Source organism: Sphaeramia orbicularis, chromosome 24 (genome assembly GCF_902148855.1).
Source record: "Sphaeramia orbicularis chromosome 24, fSphaOr1.1, whole genome shotgun sequence".
NCBI classification, from domain to species: Eukaryota; Metazoa; Chordata; class Actinopteri; order Kurtiformes; family Apogonidae; genus Sphaeramia; species Sphaeramia orbicularis.
Window position 1 is genome coordinate 3,550,767 of NC_043979.1, and position 20,000 is coordinate 3,570,766.

Below are 20,000 nucleotides of genomic sequence, written 5' to 3' on the forward strand. Positions count from 1 at the left end.
CAGATTCACACACAGCTTAAAGCGGGGGTGTCAAACATACGGCCTAGGGACCAAAACCAGACCACTAAATCTAATCTTGGGGTCGGGACCCCACGTGGGGTCGCCTGGAATTCAAATGGGGTCGCCTGAAATTTCTAGTAATTGATAAAAATACAAAAAAACCTCCAAAACTTACTAATAAAACTGTATGTTGAGTTGACAGAGACAATTCCAGTCCATAGCAGACAAACAGTGGTTGTGAAAGTGCAGCCCTGTGGTTGTGTTTACCTGTCAAATGTTCACTGTGGTCAGTTTCAGATGCTGCAGCTCTTTCATAATTCATAGTTTGAGTTCTTGTTTGTTCAAACGCTGGTTTCACATTATTCACTGTGTACCTAGTCAGGTCCTAGTCAGTAACAGGCTCCTGTTACTGGAACTGGTTTACTAAGTAAGTGACCTCTTCTGCCCTTTTAGTCCAAATTTAGTCACTTCTGAAGCCAGAAGGTGAACTTTGCCACTCCCAAAGTACTGACGTTAGAATGTCAGTTCAGAAACAGTGGGTGATGTTAAAGTTCCCTGGAGTTGGATCAGTGACAGTGGGTGGACACACTGGTTTTCACATTCAATTATTGAAATATTTGCTGAAAAAGTCACTTTTCCTTCAGTTTTGATTTAATAACCAGTGAATTTAGTTTGAGCTTTTCTGAACATCTACATGATTAGAGAATTAAAAATAGGAAAATACAGGATTTTCACTGAAAAATGCAAAACTCAGAGGATAATATTATCAGTTTGTTGCACATTAACAGCAGCTACAAATGTTTGTCAAATACCTACTTTTTTGAAATACTTTGAGTTTTCTTACCTGGACTGGACTTTGACACTTTTTCTGCAGGAAAAACGTTGAATCAAAAAGTTGGAGTCTTACTTTGTCCAGTATCTTGTATTTCCATCCATGTGGACTTCTACTGCAGTGAAGAGTGTCCAGACGTCTGTTCTATGAAGGTACGTTTGTTTCTTTATTGCTTTAACCAAATATAAATATTTCCAATTAAAAAAACTTTGCTTCATTCAAAAAAAATAAAAAAAACCTTTTCAATCAAAGAAAAAAGTGTTTGAATGCCAAAAAAAAAAAATAAAAATTGAGGTCCAAAAAACTGTGTTTGAGCACTTTTTTTCTTTGATTGACTTAACGAAAAAAAAAAAAAATTCAAAGAAAAAAAGTGTTTGAAGTGATATTTTTTGGGATTGAAAAATAAGGACACAAATATCCTACCCTTAATATGGCACAAATACCAAAAGATGACTTCAATTAAAAAAAAAAAAAAAAAATTCCATCAAAGAAATAAGGTGTTCAAATGCAATTTTTTGGATCTCAAATATATATATGTATATATATGTATATGTATACATATATGTGTGTATATATATATATATATATATATATATATATGTATTTTTTTTTTTTTACATTCAAACACTTTTTTTAATTGAAAAGGTTATTTTTTTGATTGAACATATTTTTTGGGTTAAATCAATAAAGAAACAGATGTACCTTCTAGACTGCGACTAAATGGACTAAAGTGGAATAAATGGACAGTTTTCAGAGCCAAGAATGAAGCAAAAACTGGATCAAAGAAATGTGTTGAAATATGTATAATGCACCCAGGCAATGTTAGTTTGTTTGTTTTTTGTTGTTTTGTCAAATATATGTGTGAAAAATTTCAATAAAAACTTAAGTGAAAAAAAAAAGAAACAAATGTATCTTCAAACAGTTCATGGCAGAAGGTTCTTTGTGTTTTCATAGATGAAGGAACGCTTCCAGACAGAACTGATCTGTTCTCTGTTCCATAGTTACCTCAGCCAAGGGGCTGATGCTTTTGACAGGGTTTGTCTGTTTGTTTGTTGGTTAGTTAGCAACAGAACTGAAAAAGTTAAAGACGGATTTTGGTGAAATTTTCAGGAAATGACCGAAATGAGACGAGTAACAAACAATGAGATTTTGGGAATGATCCGGATCACTGTCTGGATCCAGGGATTTTTAAAAGGATTCTTTATCATTGGGAGATAGGGACATTTTCAACATACAGTATGTATGTGGAACTCCACAATGAATGGTCAGAGTACTTGGTAAAAAAAAATACAAAATAAGTTCCCAACAGGTTCTACAAAATATTGAAGATTGATCTGGATTCTCACAAAATTCTGGATACCATGATCCAGAACAGGAAAAAATAGTGGAGTTTTGGAATTTTCATCCTAGCAAGGGAACAAATTCTGGTATGGACAACAAACACCAAAATACAGCCATGACTGTGAAATCTGCAGTGTTTCCAACAACTATGGAGGCAGATCCAGGAGAAAAGCAACATTAACAAAAACATGATTTTCATTTATAAATTCTGAACTAATCATGATATCAAAGTGAATCCAGTTGCTAAAGGTATGTTTTCTCGGTTAAGGAATCTAATCATGCAGATTAAATGAATGCAAAACTATTATATTTGGAGTAAATCAAAGCTATAGAGCATAGGTGTCAAACATGTGGCCCGGGGGCCAAATCCGGCCCACCAAAGGGTCCAGTCCGGCCTGTGGGATGAATTTGTGAAATGCAAAAATTACACTGAAGATATTAAGAATCAGTGGTGTAAAATCATTTTATTTCAGGTTCCATACATACACATATAAACCAATTAGATCTCATTTGGGTCAGACCAGAAAAATACTGTCGTAATAAACTATAAATAATGACAACTGCAGATTTTATCTTTGTTTTAGTGTAAAAAAAAAAAAAAAAGTTAAATTACATGAAAATGTTTATATTAACAAACTATCCTTTTACAAAAAAATGTGAATAATCCTGAAGAAATACGAACAAGGTGAAATGTCTTGAGAAAAGTAAATGCAATTTTATCAATATTATACCTGTTACTAAATATTGTGTATTTGTAATTGTGATGTAAGTTGTAACGCACATGTGTAAATGATAAACTGATAAACTGAGGCAGAATATGGTTAAAACTGCACTTGTTTTTCTTAAGACAATGCAAGTTTTTCACTTTATTTAGATTTTGAAGGAAACAGTGTTGATATAAACATTATCATAATGTATTTGACTGTTTTCACTGGTATTCCTGTACTGGTCCGGCCCACTGCAGATCATTTTGGGGTGAATGTGGAACTGAACTAAACTGAGTTTGGCCGCCCTGCTGTAGAGGCAGATGAAACAGAGGATAGTACCAGTGCTAAGGCTCTGAGTCCGAAGTCCAGGGGTTATTTCCAGTGGATCCCAGCATGGCAGACTGGGCTGCCTCGGTGGAGGTCTGAGGGCTTTTCTGGTTCAGACCGTGTGTTTCCATGGAGCTAAAGCTGAAGTCGAGCGTCTCAGATCAGGTTCTGCACTTTCTGTTTCGGATCCACCTGTCTGCCGTTCCTGGAAAAGCCCAGGTTCGATGAAAACCAACGCCCTGCTCAGCCTTATTTCACCTGTTCTGTCACAGCAGCTTTCCTTTTGTTCAGTCACCAACTATGGAAAGTGTTTTTGTGTCGGCGTCACACACACTTAAAGCTCTGTCGGACTTCTTTGTCGTCGCGTTCACAGGGTCATGGCTGCGCTTCGCTGTAGTTCAGAGGCTGTGAACCTTACACACTGCAGCTCTGGCACATTTACAGGAAGGCCAAGCAGATCAGGGGCCCAGTGAGGCCCGCCAAAGGCTCCACCCTGGTCCATGGAAGGAATTTACAAAGTGCAAAAACCCCACAGTCTCGGATTGAATTAAGCAAAAACAAAATTAGCTTGAATTAAGGAAAAAATCTTGAATTAAGAAAAAAAAAATCTTCAATTAAGTAAAAAAAAATCTTGAATCAAGCCAAAAAAAAATCTTCAATTAAGTAAAAAAAAATCTTGAATTAAGCAAAAAAAAATCTTCAATTAAGTAAAAAAAAATCTTGAATTAAGCAAAAAAAAATCTTCAATTCAGTAAAAAAAAATCTTGAATTAAGCCCCCCCCCAAAAAAATCTTCAAATCAGTAAAAAAAATCTTGAATTAAGATAAAAACAAAAACAAAAAAAAAAAAAACCTCCACTAAGTGAAAAAAAAATCGTGAATTAAGCAAGACAAAAAAAAATCCTCAACTAACTAATAAAAATCTTGAATTAAGCCAAAAAACAAAAAAAATCCTCAACTAAGTAAAAAAAATCTTGAATTAAGCAAAACAAACAAAAGAAGAATCTTCAATTAAGTTAAAAAAAGAAAAAAAATCTTAAATTAAGCCAAAAAAAAAAAATCTTCAACTAAATTAAAAAATCTTGAATTAAGCCCAAAAAAATATCAAATTTAGCAAAAAATCTTGAATTACGCCAAAAATATCTTCAATTAAATAAAAAAAAAATTCTTGAATTAAGCAAAAAAAAAAAAAAAAAAAATCTTCAATTAAGAAAAAAAAATCTTCAATTAAGCCAAAAAAAACAATCTTGAATTAAGTTAAAAAATCTTGAAGTAAGCCAAAAAAAAAAAAAAAAAAAAAAAAATCAAATTTAGCAAAAAATCTTGAATTAATCCAAAAAATATCTTCAATTAATTAAAAAAAAATCTTGAATTAAGCAAAAAAAACAAAATTAAAAAAAAATCTTCAATTAAGTAAGTAAAAGAACCTTGAATTAAGCCAAAGAAAATCTAGAATTAACAACATCACATTTTTGTCTTTGATTTAGTGCAAAAAATAACATTAAATTATGAAAATATTTAGATTTCCAAACTATCCTGTAACAACAAAATGTGAAGAACCTGAACAAATATGAACAACCTGAAATGTCTAAAGAAAATTCAGTCCAGTTTGAACTCTTTTCTGCCTGTTCCTCATTGTTTAGTGTCTTTGTAGTTGTAGTTGAAGCAGAATATTATTAAAAGTGCAAATATTTTTCTTAAGAAATTTCACTTTTTCAGGTAATTCACATCTTTTTTGTTTGGGTAGTTTATAAAAGTAAGTATTTTCATAATTTAATGTTTTTTTTTGTTTTTTTTGTTTTTGTTTTTTGCACTAAAACATCTTGGATTGTTCTTGAGCATTATAAATCATTATGCACTGCCAAATTAAAAGCACTTCCTGTACATTGTACAAGTCCTCAAGTGCATTGAGCGAACTTCTTGCCAAAGTTCCATCCAAGTTACAATGTATGAAGTTGAATAAATATACAAAGCCATTTATATTGCAAAAGATTTTAATTTGAATCAACTTGGAATTGAGTCCAGTGAACGGATGATATGAAGTCTGATGGTTATACAAAGCAACTGACACTGCAGCAAATTTTAAGTTAAATTAACTTTGCATTTAGTGGGTTGGACTTAAAATAGCAATTCCATTCAAATCAAGCATTTAGTATGGCAGTAAATCTGTGTCATTAGATTTTGAATTATAGAAGCCATTGAATTTCTAGCACTGACTTTTATTTTTTTGCACTGAAATTAAGTATCTGATTTTTTTTTTTTTGCACTACATTTAAGTATCTGAATTTTTTTGCACTAAAGTTAAGTATCTGATTTTTTTTTTTTTTGCACGAAATTTAAGTATCTGAATTTTTTTTGCACTGAAATTAAATATCTGAATTTTTTTGAACTAAATTTAAGTATCTGATTTTTTTGCACTGAATTTAAGTATCTGAATTTTTTTTGCACTAAATTTAAGTACCTGAATTTTTTTTTGCACTAAATTTATGTATCTGATTTTTTTTTTTGCACTAAATTTAAGTATCTGAATTTTTTTGGACTAAATTTAAGTATCTGAATTTCTTTTGCACTAAATTTAAGTATCTGATTTTTTTTTTTTTTGCACTAAATTTAGTTATCTGAATTTTTTTGCACTAAATTTATGTATCTGATTTTTTTTTGCACTAAATTTAGTTATCTGAATTTTTTTGCACTAAATTTAAGTATCTGAATTTTTTTTTGCACTAAATTTAAGTATCTGAATTTCTTTTGCACTAAATTTAAGTATCTGATTTTTATTTATTTTATTTTTTTTGCGCTAAATTTAGATGTCTGAATTGTTTGCCTCTGAATTCAACTTTGTTCATAAATTTTGAATTAAAAAAATTCAGATGCAAAAATTCAGGTGCAAAAAATTCAGATACTTAATTTCAGGGCAAAAAAATTCAGTGCTAGACATTCAATGGCTTTTATAATTCAAAATCTAATGACACAGATTTACTGCCATAATTTAACTTTAATATACTCAAGTTTTCATTACTCATTACTTACATTTTTTAAGGCACAGGTGTCAAACATGCGGCTCAGGAGCCAAATCCAGCCCGTCAAAGGGTTCAATCTGGCCCCTGGGATGAATCTGTGAAATGCAAAAAATTACTGAAGATATTAATAATTAAGGATGTTCAGATCATTTTAGGTCATTTCAGTGTGAAGTGGATCAGACCAGTAAAATACTATCATAATAAGCTATAAATCATGAAAACTGTAAATTTGTCTCTGTTTTAGTGTAAAAAAACTAAAATTACACAAAAATATTTACATTAACAGACTAGTCTTTTACAAAAAATGTGAGTATCTGAAATGTCTTAAATAGAGACTTTTTTTGTTTAATTCAAGATTTTTTGTTGCATAATTCAACATTTTTTTTTTTTGCTCAATTCAACATTTTTTTTGCTTGATTCAAGATTTATTTTGCTTAATTCAAATGTTTGGTTTTTTTTTGCTTTAATCAAGATTTTTTTTTTTTTAATCATGAAACTGTAAATTTGTCTCTTGTTTTAGTGTAAAAAAAACTAAAATTACACAAAAATATTTACATTAACAGACTAGCTCTTTTACAAAAAATGTGAGTATCTGAAATGTCTTAAATAGAGACTTTTTTTGTTTAATTCAAGATTTTTGTTGCATAATTCAACATTTTTTTTTTTTGCTCAATTCAACATTTTTTTTGCTTGATTCAAGATTTATTTTGCTTAATTCAAAATGTTTGTTTTTTTTTTGCTTTAATCAAGATTTTTTTTTTTTTTTTTTTTTGTGCTAAATTCAAGATTTTTTTTTTTTTTTTTTTGCTTATTTCAAGATTTTTTTTTGCTTAATTCAAGATTTTTCAGACCAGTAAAATGCTATCATAATAACCTATAAATAATGAAAACTGTAAATTTTTCCCATTGTTTTAGTGTAAAAAAAAAAAAAAGTAAAATTGCACAAAAATGTTGACATTTACAGACTGGCCTTTTATTTAAGAAAAAAAAAAAAAAGTGAATAACCTGAAATCTCTTAAGAGAGGTATGTGGAATTTTACCAATATTCTCCCTGTTACTAAATGTTTGGTGTATTTGTAGATCCACTGTGATCTCTAAGTTGTAATTCACATGTATAAATGATAAACTAAGGCGTAATATTGTTAAAATTGCACTTGTTTTACTAAAGAATTTTCAGCTTGTTCATTTTTGTTCATGTTATGTTCAAGTACAATTCGTGGATATAAACATTTTCATTACAGAATTTACTTTTTACACTCAAAAGTTCTTATCTTATTCCTTATATTATTTTACAGATCCGGCCCACTTTAGATCATATTAGACTGAATGTGAAACTGAACTAAAATGAGTTTGACGCTCCTGCTTTAAGGCAACGAGTTACCTCAGATTTTTTTCTAAGTAAACTCATTTTATCGGGTCTTCCAGTACAGGTGCTTTTTGTCTGCAGCAGATGTTTGGGTGTTTCTGGGTTTATTTTTTCATTTATTTATTTCGAACATGCAACAAAAACAAAATAAAACAAAACAAAGCAAATGAAGACAAAACAAACTAACATTTAAATGGACAGAATCTATCTTCAAGCACATACAAGTCTGAATAGTGCATGGTCGAAAAGGAGTAGGAAGAAGTATCAACTGATTTAATCCAACCCCTCAGTGCTTTTACACCTTTATCATTAACTTAATACAAGAATCAAACTATACTATTTTCCTAATTTTAGCATCGAACCACAACAGATCCATAATGCAGTAACTGAATTATTCACAATAAAATGTTCATGTCAGTACAGTCACACAAACAGACTCAACTATTCAACTGTTTTCTTCCATAATTCCAGCAGATTTCTCAGTACAACATCATCCATAAACAAACAGACCTCAGTGTCATTATTAAATACTGGACCTCACAAGAATGAATTCTTTATATCTTTATTTTTTAACTGAATTATGTTTGATATTTGTTTTATCTCCACATACATTTGTTCCATAACTTTACTCCACAGATGGTCACACAGAAACTTTTTAATATAGTACTTTATGAATCTTTAAATGAAATTTTCCCCATAAATCATAGCCTCCCTCTCATTCACAAAACATTTCTTGAGTTATTAAGTTATTCTGTGCTTTATACATAATTTGAATAGTTTTGAACTCCACAAGGTCAATGAGTTTTAAAGTTTTAGGTTGTAAAAATAGTGGATTTGTCATGAGTGAAAAAACATATTCAACACAATATGTGAAAAGGACAGCACCACTGTTATGACTGATGAAGAATGGCGAAGGAAATGCACAAACTCATATTCTTGGAGGGAATTCAACTGGAAATGCTTGATTAGGTTTTTCATTCCTCCTAAACAAAAAGGCCACTGTAGGGGGAGGAGCTTAAGTGCTGGAGACAGCGTGGAAGCCAACATGCCAATCACTGGCACATGTTCTGGGACTGCCCAAAAATAAAACAGTTTTGGAAGGATATACACACAAATATAGAACATATACTTAATGTTACCTTACCTTTTGAATTTGCCACCTTAATTATGGGAAAAACTGAAATTTTAGTGAACGATGCCTACTTGTATAGAATTTTAACCCTTTCATGCACGAATTGTGAGAACCTTAGTCAAGATTTTTTTCTTCAGTGTTTTATTCCTCTTTAGGCATGAAAAAAACAATGCGATCCAGTTTTTTTTTATCTATGCAGTTACAAAAATATCCATGCATTTAATTTTTGAAGTAAAGAAACATGTGTTTAAAACCCAATATCAGGAAGTGAGATGAAAACAATGAAATAAAAAACATTTTTAATGCTGCTAATCTGATGTCTTCTCACATTTTAACATATTCTAATGCTAGTAATTACTCACTTCATGGAGATAATATGCAAAAAAAAGCCTTCTTGTTTAACAAATAACAACTGATTTACACTCAAACATGTTAGTGCAGATCAGGTTTATCAAGAACAGCACAGTTACAGTAATGGTCTGAATGTCAGTGTATGGGATGGTGCATCAGTGTCCGCTGTGTTGGCTGAAACGGAACTAAAACAACAAAACCCATGAATGTACAAGAGAACAGCTGGAGAACAACTGTCCACAGGTGTGACCTGTGCATGAAAGGGTTCATAACTGCTGGTAAAAAGGCTGTGACCAGGCACCGGCTCCACCCTGAACCACCTCGTCTGGAAAACTGCGTAGATATTGTGAATGAAATTTACCAGATGGAAAGACTTTGGTTACAAATGAACAAATTTTCAGATCTATGGTCAAAGTGGATATTTTTTGTTTACACTTACCAAACACAATCTGTTGGAACCCTGAATGTACAAGAAATGACAATAGAATGACAATGGATCTGGAATTGTCTTGTTTTTTGTGTAATTAATGAATTCTACTTTTCATATTTTATTTATTTATTTATTTTTGTTTTTTTCTTTAGAGAGAGGAGGTCAAAGTCTCTTCATCTTTCGTGTATGTTTTCTTTATGTAACAATGCATCTGTTATTCACTGTTCAATTGTTTTATTAACAAAAAAAAAGAAAAGAAAAACTGAAATGTTGAGAATGGAAAGATTGGTCATTGGTCACATACTTGTTATGTGACCACAATGTAATTTAAATGTATGTTTAACTTTTCTCAATATTTCTAAGTAAAAATCTGAAAAAAAAAAAAAAATAGTGGATTTGTGTGTTCCCAAAAACAACATTGTGACCAGTTCTTCCTGCTCTTTTTTGCAGTAGAAAAAGTCTGTGTAATGAACCTGTATTTGTAGTTCCCCCTTGTATATGTATTTTTGATAATAATGAATGAACTAATATTTGAGTGGTCAAATGAGGTGGCGGTGCAGCCTCTGATCGTCTTCCTGGTGCTCAGCTTTCTTACCGACATTCGTTTCACCACACCAGGAAGAGCTTCAAAAACACTGGATAAGGGGGGGAAAGTCAATCCTTCAGGCTCCCGGATCCTCCCATCAAGGAAGTATACTGACACATTTTACAGAGTGTTCTCTTCCTTCATGAGTTTTTTTTTTTTTTCTCAGCAGAGCAGCTTTACTTCCTCCTATGAGTAATGTAATAAGAGCAGAGGCTCACACAGACCGGTCTGTTTGTCACAACGACTGAGTGAGTGAGTGAGTGAAGCAGCAGCTGAAACAGACGACCACAAGGACTCAACTCCAACACCTACTGAAAGGTAAGAACATAAATTAAAAAAAACACAACATCTGACAGATAGCTCACAGCTTTGTCTTCAGCACAGACTGAAAAGTAGTTATTTAGTTCAGGTTTGAGGTCTGTGATTGTGTTGTGTTCAGGGCAGCGTTACAAAGGGCAAGGGCTGGTGTTGGAATTGAGAAACAAACACACTTCTCATGAGATTCTCTAGATAAAAAAAAAAAAAAAAGAAAGGTTTAAGTGCTTTGCAGATGAACTAACTGTCAACTCAGCAACAAAGGATGTGGTTTGGTGCAGGTTGTAGCAAGCCTGTGCAGAACCCAAACCCCTTTGGCAGACAGAACACACTTCATTTCACACCAGAACAACTTCATTAAGACACAGCGTTCTTCTGCGCTTGTCTTCACATCAGATTATAAACAGATACGGCTGTTTGTCACTGGGGAACATTTTTATCGCTGTCTTGTTCCTCATACTTCAGATGTCAGGTTGACACATCAAATGCAACAGTTGATCCGTGTCATGTGGCTCAAAATAAAAAGATCAAAAGGATGACACGGTGAAAAAAGTGTCCGAAGTATGATAGATATGTTTCATGTGTGAACTGTAACGGTTTGTATGTGAGGTCATTTCAGTTTCAGCTTTGATTTCAACTTTATTATTTGTCTCTTGTTGTGCAGCAGTTACACAAAGGTTCACAATAAACAAACAATAAACAAACAAACAAAAAAAATATATATATATATATCACACAAACATAAGATAGACAGGGCGTTGGCAGCCATCTGTGTCATTTATTCAGGTGTAATTCAGTGTAAACATGATTCAACAGCAGCAAAACAGAATAAAGTTCAGTACAACAGCTCAAACACAGTGCATGACCTCCTTCTCTTCTCAGCATTTATAGCTCAGATGGAGGTACACTGTAAAAAAAAAAAAAAACTGTAAAAAAAAAAAAAAAAAAAAAAAAAAAGGGTAATATTCCAGCAGCAGGGGTGCAAAAAAAAAAATACTGTTAAATAACAGAAAATAACCATCTCATAAAAATACAGTAATTTTCCATAATTAAAAAACAGTTTTTTGCCCTAACTTCACATGAGATTTTGCATTTTTTTTTTTTGACTTTTTAATGTTTAATAGAGAATATTTACATGTATTAAAACAATCAAATTACATATATATATATATATATATAATTTTCAAACAGACTCAGTTGTCCAATCCACTGATAAAAACTGTATTTGGACAGTTTATCAGTGCTTATACATGTTATACATTCACAAAAATACATTTATTCAACATTTTAGCTGTGAAATCTCCTGTAATTACACAAGATATTTGTCAATTAACAAACAAGTCTGGTTAAACTGACAGAACAAATACTTCCTTTATGATTATCTTGTTTTATTATTATTATTATTTTTTTGACGGTATTAAACTTTAAATTAACAGTTTAATAGAAAACATAGAAAAGAAATATTTGTGAAATTATGATACATTTGCAAATGTTTTTTAACTGTATTTTTCTGTGAAAAAAGAAAAAAATTCTTTAAAAAAAATGGAAATTTTATGATTATTCAGTTACATTTTTTTTTCATGTTATTTTACATTTGACATGTAAAGTCACAGTCTGTTTTTGTCATTTCACTGATATTTTCCTGTATCTTAAAAATACAGGAAAAATCTGTAAAGTAAACAGTGAAAATTCTGTTAAATTACAGATTTTTTTTACAGTGTAGGCACAGAGGAGAACTTGTAGCTGTTTTTTGTGACCTGGGGTACAGCCAGACGAAGACCTGAGGGGAGGAACTCATACTCCTGATTAAAAGGATGAGCAGCATCCACGAGAACAGACGGAGCTTTCCTTTGAACTTGTGCATTAACCTCCTCAGACCCAGGAAATGTCAGCGAAGTACCAGCTTTTTTTGTTTTTTATTAAATAAGTGCTTATATTGGAAACATCATGATGCAACAGTTTTTTCAGATGCAGTTTTTTAAATTTTTATGGAATGTTCTTTGTGCTGGACAGTTTTCTTTTCTTTTTTTTTTTTTTTTTTTTGTTTAAAGTTGTGAAACTCTAGTCCACAAATGTGGACAGAAAACCCAACGCTGGGTCTGAGGAGGTTAAAAATATCTTTAAGGCTGTTGAAACACACCCCAGCTACTTTAGACGCTAAGTTTACTGTCCTCCCCAGGGAGTTTCTCGTCCTTGTTGCCATGGTTACCATACTAGTGTCTTTATAATTGTCATGGGCTTTTTTTTTTTTTTTTGTCATGTCAGACACACCCTCATTCATTACAGTGTCTTCATGTGTTCATTCTCACAACATGTTCGACTTTTTATAGAATTTTGTCGTCATTTGTCGTTAGTTTAGTGCACAGGTGTCAAACATGTGGCCCGGGGGCCAAATCTGGCCCATGGGATAAATTTGTGAAATGCAAAAACTACACTGAAGATATTAACAATCAATGGTGTGAAAATCCTTTTATTTCAGGTTCCACATACACATGTAAACCACTTAGATCTCAGTTGGGTCAGACCAGAAAAACAGTCATAAATAATGACAACTGCAGATTTTATCTGTGTTTTAGTGTAAAAAAAAAAAGTAAAATGACACAAAAATGTTTACATTAACAAACAATCCTTTTACAAAAAATGTGAATAACCTGAAGAAATATGAACAACCTGAAATGTCTTGACAAAAGTAAATGCAATTTTATCATTACCCCCCAAGGAGCCATTGCTCTTTGATCAGGCTGCATTTGTAAAGAAGAATCTGTTCTTAATTGCTTGCCTGGGTAAATAAAGGTTAAATAAAAATAAATAAATAATATTATACCTGTTGCTAAATGTTGTGTATTTGTAATTGTAATGTAAGTTGTAATGCACATGTGTAAATGATAAACTGTTAAACTGAGGCAGAATATGGTTAAAACTGCACTTGTTTTTCTTAAGGCATTTCAAGTTGTTCGCGTTATTTAGATTTTTAAGGAAATGATGTAGATGTGAACATTATCATAATGTAATTTTACTTTTTTCACTGGTATTACTTTACTGGTCCAGCCCACTTCAGCTCATATTGGGGTGAATGTGGAACTGAACTAAAATGAGTCTAACAGCCCTGGTTTAGTAGGACGGGGGTGGGGGGGGAGGATACAGTGGAAGGCGTGGGTTGAGTCATTGAACAGTTTTCACCCTCAGATTCATCAGTGTGGTCTGTGTTTGGCTCAGAGTGTCAGGGGGTTTCCATTAAAGCCAGCAGAACGGCTGCTGAATGGGCTCCGGCTCACATTCGTACTCACACTAACATCACTATTCCATTCACATTTTGTTGTCGGTGACAGTGGAGGTAAATTTGGATCGGTCATGGACGTGGACCCTCAGCTTCTTCTTCTGTGTTTAGTGTGTGTGACGGGGGCTTTTTGAACCAGTGTGACGTCACCGCTGTTTGCTGCTTGCGTTTGCACTCGTGAAGTTGCAGGAACTGGAGCAGATTCTATCAGTGCACATCAAACCGCATTCAGTTTGTCTGAAAACCCCCATGAGACCACAGCTGGTTTCCTTATTTACAGTCACACAGGTTGCTTCTCTTCTCTGTCGACACTCCCCTTCTCATTTTTGTCACCTGTAATCGTTTCCAAAACAACAGCTCGTCGCCCTGGAGACGACTGAGAAACCTGAATAAGGAGGCGAGGAGGACCCCCCCCCAGCAGACAGACAGACAGACGCAGCAGAGCTCAGAGCGGCATGGACCACCACGCCAAAGTGGAACGTTTCCTCAAACTGGGATACTCCCACAGCGACATCCTGCGGGTTCTGGAGAGCCTCCGCCACGACGCCCAGACCAACGACATCCTGGAGGAGCTGATCAAGACCTGCCATACTCGGACGTACACCAACAAAAGTCTGCCCAACAGTCCCAAACTGGTGCCCAGAGGCTGCAGCCCGGCTCCCATCCAGCCCAGTCCAGGACCGGGAACAGGACCGGGAACAGGACCAGGACCGGACCGAGAGCCAGCTGCTGGATTCAGACCGGTGGTTATAGATGGAAGCAACGTGGCCATGAGGTGAGTCCAACCTGAACCCCAACCCAAGGCCTCTGTCCTCCACCTTTAACCCCTAAAGACCCAAACAGCCACTGGGAAACAAAACCATGTTCTGGTCTAAACTGTTTAATGCACTGGTTCCCAACCGTCTTTGGCTCGTGACCCCATTTTAACCCTTTCATGTGTAGTGGTCACCACAGTGGACAGCTGTTCAAACTTAGGTATATATATCCTGTATAGTCATGGGTTTTATTGTTTTCGTTCCATATCAGCCGACACAGTGGACACTTATGCATCATCCCATTCACTGACATTCAAACCATTACTGTAACTTTACTGTTCCAGATAAACCTGATCTGCACTAATATGTCTGAGTGTAAAAAAATCACTAATTGTTATTAGACTGTGACTAACAGTTTTGTTTTGTTTATTTTATCTTATTTATTTATTTATTGGGGGATATTACCTCGATGTAGGTATGTTAAAATGTGAGAAAACATCAGATTAGCAGCATTAAAAAGGTTTTTATTTCATAGTTTTCTCACAGTATATCAGTAAATACATGTTTCTTTGCTTCTAAAATTAAATGCATGGTGTCCAGCTGAGTGGACATTTTTGTAACTCCATGAAAAACAGGTTCATAAAAAAATCAGTTGCAGTGTTTATTGCAAAGAGCCCTATTGAGAATGTGACTACATGTTCGGGGCTTTCAGTTGAATTCATTATGCTTCATTAGCCATTAAACATGGAGGTACATTCACTAACATTAATTAATGCAACACTAATTAAGATGTAAGATGATAATGTCTTAGTTATATTTACTAATGGTTTTAATGTAGATGATATAAACATTTGGTCAGTTAATGCTTATAACTATTGGTGTGTACTGGCAAAAATCTGGCGATACAATATAAATCACAATACGATATATCACGATACTGTTAACAAGGCAATTTTTTTTTGTTTCTTTTTTTTTTTTTTTTTCTTGGAACAATTGAATTACACCAGAAACATGCACAAAATTTTTTTTTAACACATCTTTATTTGATCAGACCAGGATCTACTGCTATATCACAAAGTATTCCTCTGTAAAAACTGAAAACTTAAATTCTGTTTTACAGACAGTTTAAGGTCCTGCTCAAATGTTCATATTCTATTAGCTCACAATAGTGCTGGGCAGTGATTGAAATTTTTAATCGTGATTAATTACATGGATTTCTGTGATTAATCACGATTAATTGCATAGTTATGGGGGGGTGGTTGTCGGCATCGACAGCTGTATTGCCTATAAGTGATATTTCAGACTGAAGTACTCCGGTGATAAAAATAATTGCACATGTCAGTGCTTCCAAACACCTGTGTCCTTCTCCCCCCCACCATCTGAAGACATTTAAATGAAAATGTCCATGGAACAGACCGCTACTGTTACACATGTTTATGTCCACACCAGTTTATTTCCGCTTGTGAGTGATTGACAGGAGTCTTAGTCCCACTAATCAGTACTAATACTAATAAGAACAATAACATGTGATGCTCAGTTGTTAAAAACAACCAAAGGGGGCCCTCGAGTGGTTGGAATAAGTTGCACTAACATATGTTTTGTCCTTGCGGTGTTCCTGTAGTCAGTTCAGACATAAGAAGGAACTAACAGACACGTTTCTTTCACTCTGTTTGTATGGCCCCAGAAACATTTGCCTGTGAGTATTTTATGTTCAGTTGTTGTAAGAATGAATAGTATAAAATATCTCTGATGTGAACCTTTTGTTGCTGGATAAAAGATGTAAATCTTAAATTAATCTGTAAATGCTAATCGTTACCGTGTCTATGGATTTTCCCATTCAAGTTAGCATCGAGCTAGTGGTCTTTTTCCCATTCATTTAAATGCATAATGCCATGTAAATGTACTAAGGCAGTGAACAGAACTCAGACATATTTAGTTTGTATGTTGCAGTTTTACAGTGAGTCTACAGTAAAAGATTTGGACAGAAGTTTTAGGCGTCCAGCTTTTCTTGGTAAACCTGTTGTCTATCTGCAGCTAATGCTACACGCACACAAGCAGAAGAATAGGAGTTAGAATAAAACAGCATTAACGGGAGATTTAAAAAATTGTCGACGTTATTTAACAAATGCGTTAACGTGGTAATAACGCGTTAACTTGCCCAGCCCTAGTTCACAACTAACATCTTAACATTATTTTTGTGCAATCCCAACAAAGGAACTAACATCTGCCTCTCAGACAGTAAAAAATGCTTCAAATAACCATTATTTAATAAAGCAGCGTTAAACAATAATAAATAAAATATAAACAATAAAGAAAAACAAAAATTTACCTCCGCCATATCTGCATTTGAATAAATACCGAAAAATATCAATACAGTAATTTTTAATATCGACACAGTATCTTGAAATTAAATAACGTGATATATTGCAGAACCGATATTTTCTTACACCCCTACTTATAACTGGGTAGAATATGTGCTCCCATTTATTTTACTTAGTTAACTTTTATTATACTAATTTGATTTGATTTGATTTTTTTTTTATTGATTTCAAATATGCAAAGAAACAAAATAAAACAAAACAAAGCAAATGAAGACAAAACAAACTAACATTTAAATGGACAGAATCTATCTTCAAGCACATACAAGTCTGAATAGTGCATGGTCGAAAAGGAGTAGGAAGAAGTATCAACTGATTTAATCCAACCCCTCAGTGCTTTTACACCTTTATCATTAACTTAATACAAGAATCAAACTATACTATTTTCCTAATTTTAGCATCGAACCAGATCCATAATGCAGTAACTGAATTATTCACAATAAAATGTTCATGTCAGTACAGTCACACAAACAGACTCAACTATTCAACCATTTTCTTCCATAATTCCAGCAGATTTCTCAGTACAACATCATCCATAAACAAACAGACCTCAGTGTCATTATTAAATACTGGACCTCACAAGAATCAATTCTTTATATCTTTTTTTAAACTGAATTATGTTTGATATTTGTTTTATCTCCACATACATTTGTTCCATAATTTTCCTCCACAGATGGTCACACAGAAACTTTTTAACGTAGTGCGTACTTTATGAATCTTTAAATGAAATTTTCCCTGTAAATCATAGCCTCCCTCTCTTTCACAAAACATTTCTTGAGCATTGCCGGCAGTAAGTTATTCTTTGCTTTATACATTATTTGAATAGTTTTGAACTCCACAAGGTCAATGAGTTTTAAAGTTTTAGATTGTAAAAATAGTGGATTTGTGTGTTCCTGAAAACCAACATTGTGAACAATTCTTACTGCTCTTTGTTGCAGTAGAAAAAGTCTTTGTAATGACCTTGCGTATGTATTTCCCCATACCTCCAAACAGTAAATAAGGTGAGATCAATGAATTATACAGAATCTGAAGTGATTTTTGGTCTAATATCTCCTTTGCTCTGGCCAGGACTGAGATAACTTAGCGGTGCCATCCCCAACATCATATGAAATCAGGTTTACAGGAAATAAAAACAGTGATGAGGAAGTTCCGAGTTAAATCTACTCGTAAAATAACCTTGCAGGTGCAGACAAGGATGTCAATTCAAGATGGAAAACAAAAGACAGCTCATCGTCCTGTAAAAACATGAAGTAGTCAGAGTCATGCCTTTATTCCCAGATAAAGCTGACTAACCACATTCTGGCCTCAGTATGAACGCTAAAGCCTCTTTCAGCTGTTTTGTCATGTTCTTGTGTCGGTCTCCTCTAACACTAAACTGGTGAAGTACAACATACAGCTAAGAATGACAAAGAATGACTTTAATACTGTCTGAGATTGTATTACCTCTCAAGAAATCCATTTTTGTCTTAAAATCAAGCGGTTTAACAATGAAAACCCACAGCAGAAGTCAGTATTAAATGTAAATATCTGAAATACAGGCCATGTAAAACAAATAAAACTGTTCACATTTGCCTTCAAATCAATTATTGCCCTCACAGAATTCATTCACACTGCCCATTTCCTACAAAATAACTCTTTATTCAACTAAATTCATAGAAACTAAGGCTAGGCTAATAGTAACTGACACTAAATGACTTTGCTAGCCAAATAGTTCTAATATCTCATGATGTTTTGTGAGCGCATAAAGCCACTTTAAGGAATATTTCATGTTTTATCAGATGACATTTTGAAAAGTCACTATAATTGCAATAAATTAGATTTATAACAAAATCTGATAATACCAAACAAACAACAAAGTTAGCAACTAGCATGTAAACATTAGCTAACCTAACATTAGCTTGCTAATTAGCTTAAAGCTCACTTAAACATGTAGAAGCTAAAGTGTTTCTGTGTTAACAGGATAGTGAATTCTGTCATATTAAGCTTCAACCAGAACACAAATGTGAATTTAAATCTGTATTAATGTCACTGCTGGATAGACAAATAGATATAAATAACACACAAAGAATAATTTGCTTGAGTTTGCTTGTATTTTAATCACAGCAGTGGGTGTATGTTAATGTTGCACAAACTGTTGTAGTTTAAACTGGCAATAAAAACACTGAAGAGTGAGATAATATGGAGAGTCTTTATGAGTCTTTATAATGAGTTACTCTAGAAGTTAAGTACTGACAATAACATATTGTAAACGCTATAGGACAGTTAGTTCCCCTGTGATGTTTGTTCTATTATGCTGCTGTTCCCTGTGTGTCCACGCTGGATGGATTTATAGCCATTGAACTTTAGGACGTATTTAAGGGATGAAACACGTGACAAGTTTCCAAATACACCAGCTGCAAATGTACGGGACACTCCAACAGCAAGCACGTTTCATAAAACCTATTCAGATTAAACATTATCACATCAGTGCAGTTGTGCAATCAAGATAGATTTGATGTGTTGAGATAAGACATGTAAAATGTTTATCTGCTTCCTGCTGATAGAAGGGAGAACCCCCCCCCCCCATGCAAATATATGCACATGTAGTTTTTTTTTTTTTCCCCTCTGCCAACATGATCATTTCAGTTGTTCAGCAGCTCTTCTACATCCTGGTAGTTTGCATTTGGTTGGATTTCAGAGGACGTTTGTCAGAGGATTACCCTCTAACAGTACAGTTTAGACGAATGACAGACACGGTAACACAACCGGTTCAGGTTTCCAACACTGTCATAGTTATTGACTTTAACCCTTTCATGCATGAATTATGAGAACCAACGTCAAGATTTTTATTCCTCTTTAGGTATGAAAAAAACAATGCAATAGAAATTTTTTAATGAACCTATTTTTCATGGAGTTACAAAAATGTCCACTTAGCTGCACACCATGTGTTGTGTGTCATTTTTGAAGCAAAGAAACATGTATTTAAAACGCAATATCAGAAAGAGCTACACTGTGAAAACTATGAAATACCAGTTTTAACGCAGCTGATCTGCTGTTTTCTCACATTTCATCATACTCTAATACTAGTTATTACTCACTTCATGGAGATAATATAAATAAAATTTTGTTTAAGTAACCTGTTAATTACAGTCTAGTAACTCATAATTGATTCATACTCAAACACGTTAGTGCAGATCAGCTTTAT

At 33.5% G+C, this 20,000-nt stretch overlaps 1 protein-coding gene across 1 annotated transcript in view; it reads left to right on the forward strand.

The window, feature by feature from the left end:
- Window positions 1-10,274: 10,274 nt before the first annotated feature.
- The window catches only part of LOC115415632 (probable ribonuclease ZC3H12D), a 21,400-nt gene continuing 11,674 nt past the window's right edge, over window positions 10,275-20,000 (forward strand). The window contains exons 1-2 of the mRNA XM_030129280.1: window positions 10,275-10,409; window positions 14,041-14,458. Coding sequence (XP_029985140.1) covers window positions 14,139-14,458 — 320 coding nt within the window. The 5' untranslated portion in view covers window positions 10,275-10,409; window positions 14,041-14,138. The remainder of the gene's footprint in view (window positions 10,410-14,040; window positions 14,459-20,000) is intronic.